We start from the raw sequence: 5824 nt of genomic DNA on the forward strand, positions 1-5824 counted from the left end.
AGTCGTGTCTGACTCTTAGTGACCCCATGGACTGCAGCCTACCAGGCTCCTCCGTCCATGGGATTTTCCAGGCAAATGGAGTGGGGTGCCAGATACTGCTAATAGATCACCCATCGCAGCCCAGATTAAGAGGCAGGAATTCTTTTCAACAGGGTCAGCAAGAGGCTGGGAAGACCGGCTACATAGGAGCATGGCTGAGCTTAGGTCCTCTTTGCTTGTGCTGGGCAACTGCATAGCTACATGGAAAGGAACAAAGTTGCAGCCTCACCTTTCATCATGTCAAAATGGATCAAAGACATGAATGTGAGAGCTTAAACTATACAACTCTAAGGAGAAAACACAGGAGTCAATCATGGTCACACTGGACCATGGACGCAATGGAATCTTGGATATGATACTAAAAGCCCAAGTGACAAAATGAAAAACGGATAAACTGGACTTCATCCAAGTTAAAAACTTTTGAGCTTCAAAGGGCACTATCAACTGAAAGGAAACCCACTGGCTAGGAGAAAACATTTGCAAATCATATATCTGCTAAGGGTCTGCTATTCAGAATATGTGAAGAATTTTTACAACTCCACACTAAAAAGACAACGCAATTTTAAAAACGGGCAAAGGCTCCAAATAGACGTTTCTCCAAAGGATGTATGAATGGCTAGTGATCCTATGAAGATGCTCAACATTACAAATCACCACATGATGCATGCTAAGTCATGTCCTACTCTTTGTGACACTATGGACTGTAGCCTGCTAAGCTCCTGTCCATGGGATTCTCTAGGCAAGAATACTGGAGTGGGTTGCCATTTCCTTCTCCAGAGTTGCCATATGACCCAGCAACTCAACTCTAGGACACAATGAAAACATATCCACACAGACATGTGTACATAATGTTCATACCTGAATCATGCTATTATGCATACTAGCCAAAAGGTGGAAATAACTCAATGTCCATCAGAAGATGAACTGAGAACCAAAATGTGGTTCATTTCTATGGTGGAATAGTATTCAGCTGTAATGGAATCGGAGAAGGCAACGGCAGCCCACTCCAGTACTCTTGCCTGGAAAATCCCATGGGCAGAGGAGCCTGGTAGGCTGCAGTCCATGGGGTCACTAAGAGTCAGGCATGACTGAGCGACTTCACTTTCACTTTTCACTTTCATGCATTGGAGAAGGAAATGGCAACCCACTCCAGTGTTCTTGCCTGGAGAATCCCAGGGACAGCGGAGCCTGGTGGCTGCCCTCTATGGGGTCGCACAGAGTTGGACATGACTGAAGCGACTTAGCAGCAGCAGTAATGGAATAAGGCACTGACACATGCCACAACATGGGTGAAGCCTGAAAACATCATACTACGGGAAAGAATCCCAGACACAAAGGGCCACATATTGTTTGATTCCATTTATATGAAGTGTCCAGAACAGGCAAATCTATAGAAACATAAGATCAGTAGTTGCTTAGGGCTGCGGCTGGTTAGGAGGTAGGAGATCAATGGCTTTAGAGTGTGGTGTTTCTCTTTAAAGGGATGTTCTCAAATCGACAGTGGTTATGGTTGCACAACTCTGAATATACTAAAAACCACTGAATTGTACTCTTCAAATGGGTGAACTGTATCATGTGTGAATTACAGCTCTAAAATTATCACACACACACAAAAAATCCCCTTTGGGGAGTTCGATGGTGGTCTAGTGGTTAGCATTTGGCACTTTCACTACTGAAGCCAAGGTTCAATCCTTGGTCAGGGAACTGAGATCCCACAAGCTGACTGGTGCAAAACAAAACAACAACAAAAAACCCCTTTGTTCTCAATTCCTGTGTTCTGCTCCAACCTTGTTGGTTTTCCTTTGTTTTCCAGATGGGACAGCTCCACTACAGGACATCTGCACAAACTGTACCCTCTGCCTAAAATGTTCTTTCCTCCCCCTTGCACCTAGTTAATTTCTCTTTGTTCTTCCTACTTCACTGGAGGTCACTTCCTCAGAGACACTGCTCTGCCTAAATCAGACATTGTAGAACTGAGGACATCCCCTTTGTAGCACGAAGCCTATATGATTTAGCAACAATCTGTATCATCCTTTGAGTGAAAGGTCTATCTGTGAGCTTCTCAAGGGCAGGGGACCCCTGCTGGTGTTTGTTGGCCCTACAGCAAGCCTGCTAACTGCTGCTACTGCTGCTAAGTCACTTCAGTCGTGTCCCACTCTCTGCGACCCCATAGATTGCAGCCCACCAGGCTCCCCCGTCCCTGGGATTCTCCAGGCAAGAACACTGGAGTGGGTTGCCATTTCCTTCTCCAATGCATGAAAGTGAAAAGTGCAAGTGAAGTCGCTCAGTCGTGTCCGACTCCTAGCGACCCCATGGACTGCAGCCCACCAGGCTCCTCCATCCATGGGATTTGCCAGGCAAGAGTACTGGAGTGGGGTGCCATTGCCTTCTCCACAGCAAGCCTGGGACACAGCAAATACCCCTCTCCCCTCTGGTTAGCCTGCCCAGCTGGACACCACTCTGTACCACCCTCTTAAGTAAGGAACTGAAACTGCCTAGAGACAGAAATGTTCCTTCCTCATCCAGCACACAAACCTGTACGACACCCCACAAAGCCCTGATGAGCACCAAAACACTGCAAGGATCCTTGGGAGGGGTGGGGGACATACACACATGCTGGAACCTTCTAAGACAGAATTCCCAGCCTGGGTTTGGGATACAATGGGAGTGACTAGTATTAGGCTGCCATTCATCCTCAGATTGGGAAACATGTTTCCTCACCACCCCCCAACTGCAGGACTTCTCAGAGCTTTGAATATGCTAATGAGTTCACTGGGCACTTCCAAGAAGGACTAAAACAGCCCATGTTCCCCAAACCTGTTGCACTCAGATCCCTTGTGATAGGGGTGTTCCGTGAAATATACTCTGGGAAATGTTTGTGGAAAGCAAGGTTTCTCAACGTTGGCACTACTGACATGTTGGACTGGATAATTCTGTTGTGGGGGGCTGGCCTGTGCCTTTTGCATCCCTGGTGTCTAGCCATTAGGTGACGGTACCACCCTCCCAAGCCAATCAAAAATGTCACCCTGTGGGACTTGCCTGGTGGTCCAGTGGTTAAGAACCCACTTTGCAATGCAGGGGACACGGGTTGGATCTCTGGTTGGGGAACTAAGATCCTACATGCCGTGGAGCAACTGAGTCTGCACACCACAACTAGAGAGTCCATGCATCGCAACAAAAGATCCCACATGACGCAGGATGATCCTGTGTGCCACAACTAAGACCAGACACAGCCAGATAAATGAATAAGGAAATAAGTAAAACCTGATCTCAAAAACACTCAAGAAAAGCTTAAAAAAAAGTCTCCACGTGGCCAAATATCCCAGGGGGGTGGGCCAAACTGTCTCCCCTTCGCCCACTGTGCATGGTTTTGGGAGGGGCACAGCAGACCAGCTTTGTCCCTAACAAAGTCCTGAAGACCCTGAGGAGCCTTTGATGGTTGCACACCAGCCTGGTATGTTAGCAGGCTGGGCTGGGCTGGGCTGGGCTGGGCTGAGTTGAGCCCAGCAGAGGTTTCCAGATAAGCAGGGCCCAGGGGCCCCTGCAAGGGCCATGATGTGACCACACTTCCTCAGCCGGGCCTTGAACAACTGCCACCAAATGTACTCTGCAGGAAGGAGCCCATTCTGCATTGAGCAGCTCAAAGTGACAATAAAATCAAACTGATCATGTGATATAACAAATCAACTAGAATCTAATTAAAATAAAAACCACCATCGCCCAGCCAGCTAACAGCTGGGCCATCCCCTCTTCCAAGCGCAGACCTCCCTCTCCTGAGCCTGGGGTGCTGCTGCGGTTTCAGCATGTCATGTCACCCTTACTGTCACCTCCCCATCCCTCTGTCAGCACACCTCCCTCTGGTCACCCTTGCACACACCCTAGCAGCTCAGAACTGAGTACTTCCTGCTTGATCCTCACAACAGTTCCTGCAGGTAGTTATGAGCCACATACCCCCGACCCCATTCCACAGGTGGGAAAGATGAGAAGTTTCTATATGATTCACCCAAGGTCACCCAAGGGCTGCAACTCTGGTTCCCTCTCTAACCCTCCTCCCCTGTGCTCCCCAGCTGTGATGTCACAAAAGGGCCTCAGTTTCCCCATCTGGAGAATGGGCAGATTAGTGGTTTCCTCCACCTCCTGCGTGTCATCAAGGGGCAATGAAATCCAGCTCGTGGGGCTCGTAGGGCTGGTTCCTGGCCTCCAGGCCAGATTCACACCCGCACCCATTTAGTGAGCCCCACCCACCCCCATCCCAGCAGGGACCTAGGATAAGAAATACAGCATCAGAATATGTTGTAGATTTCGAAGGTCAGAAAAATGGAGGTTGTAGGAATGGCCAAGGGCAGGGAAGAGAGATCTTGGGGTGGGGGTCCTAGTGTAAAAGGTTCAAGTTTGGAGGGGAAAGGTAAATAGGTCCACAGGACTTGGGGAGGGAGGGCTGGGGGTCAGAATCATAGGATCCAAAGGTCAGGGGTTGGAAATCACAGACTGAGAGGTCTACATGTAAGGTGAAAAGGCAAGGATCAGAGATCAGAGAGGGGGAGGTCTCGGGTCAGAGCTGCAGGGTCAGAGATCAAGGGTCAGACTCACCTGGTCCCCCTGGCGGGCGATGATGGTGCCAGCTTTGGCGTGATGTAGCAGAACTCGACTATTCAGGAGGGTGGGGTCCTGGTGAGGAAGGATAGGGGCTTGAGACAGCCCAGCGATGCCTACCACCCCCCTTACATGGTCCCCTAGATGCCCTGGGCTGCCCACCTCAATCTGCATCAGCTTGGCCAGCTCCTGCTTTGCTGCCTCAAAGATGCTGCTTGTCTGGCGGCCCTGGTAGGGCCCGAAGGGGCAGCTGCCGGAGGCCGACTCGTCCTCACAATAGCTGTACTCACAGGCGCCTGCTGGCTGCTCCCGGGGCTCCTGACTGGGAGTCTGTGGGGCAGGGTCTGTGACCTCCATGCTCCCCCCAAACCTTCCTCCTTGGGAGACTCCACCTGTGGCTAGGCCAGGGTTCCAGGAGGGGATTGGAGTCAGGAGGCAGGGGCAGGGGAAGAGGGCAAGGCCCTACCCGAGCTGAGGCTGCCTGGAACCCTCCTGAGGCCTCTTCTTGCAGGGACACAGAGATTCGGCCCCGTTCATATGCCATGTCGAAGTCTGAGCGGGGCCCACCCTGCAAGCCTGCGGTGGATGAGGGGCAATAAATGCAATAAAGATCAGAGTAACCATAGTGGGAATCTAAGCAAACAGTATCTACATAACGTTATCCCGGGCAGCAGCCGGAAAGACATGGACTAATCCATCGCCTCTCTCTCTCCCTTGCAACCCTTCTCACTACAGTGCGGAGAGCACCATCTCAACAAGGACCCACAGAAAAAAAGACATGAGAAATGCTCCCAATATTCCTATTTCGTGGATGAGAAAAATCAAGACTGGGAGGCAGATGGACTTCCCTGGTGACCCAGTGGTTAAGAATCCTCCTGCCAATGCAGGGTACTATTCCTGGTCCAGGAAGATCCCACATGCCTCTGAGTAACTACTAAGTTACAACTACTGAGTGCACACTCTAGAGCCCATGCTTTGCAATAAGAGACGCCACTGCCTGAGAAGCCCGTGCACCACAATGAAGAGTAGCCCCCTTGCACAGCAACGAAGACCCACTGCAGGCAAAAATAAGTAAATAAATGATATTTGATAGCCTCTCCCAGCTCCACCTGGTGCCCCAAACCTGAGATATCCACTGGCATGGAGATGCAGCGACTCAGCAAGGGGGCTGAGGAGGTTTCCAGGGATGTGG

The 5824-nt window shown here is 50.4% G+C and overlaps 1 protein-coding gene across 1 annotated transcript in view; it reads right to left on the bottom strand.

Moving 5' to 3' along the window:
* Nucleotides 1-5824, bottom strand: part of PNPLA6 (patatin-like phospholipase domain containing 6) — a 25770-nt gene that overhangs the window by 11828 nt on the left and 8118 nt on the right. Inside the window, exons 15-18 of the mRNA XM_010828293.1 lie at nt 5756-5820; nt 5099-5208; nt 4795-4962; nt 4630-4707 (exon numbers count right to left, since the gene is read on the bottom strand). Of these exons, the coding sequence (XP_010826595.1) occupies nt 4630-4707; nt 4795-4962; nt 5099-5208; nt 5756-5820 (421 nt within the window). The remainder of the gene's footprint in view (nt 1-4629; nt 4708-4794; nt 4963-5098; nt 5209-5755; nt 5821-5824) is intronic.

Source organism: Bison bison, unplaced genomic scaffold (genome assembly GCF_000754665.1).
Source record: "Bison bison bison isolate TAMUID 2011002044 unplaced genomic scaffold, Bison_UMD1.0 scf7180017864492, whole genome shotgun sequence".
Taxonomy (NCBI): domain Eukaryota; kingdom Metazoa; phylum Chordata; class Mammalia; order Artiodactyla; family Bovidae; genus Bison; species Bison bison.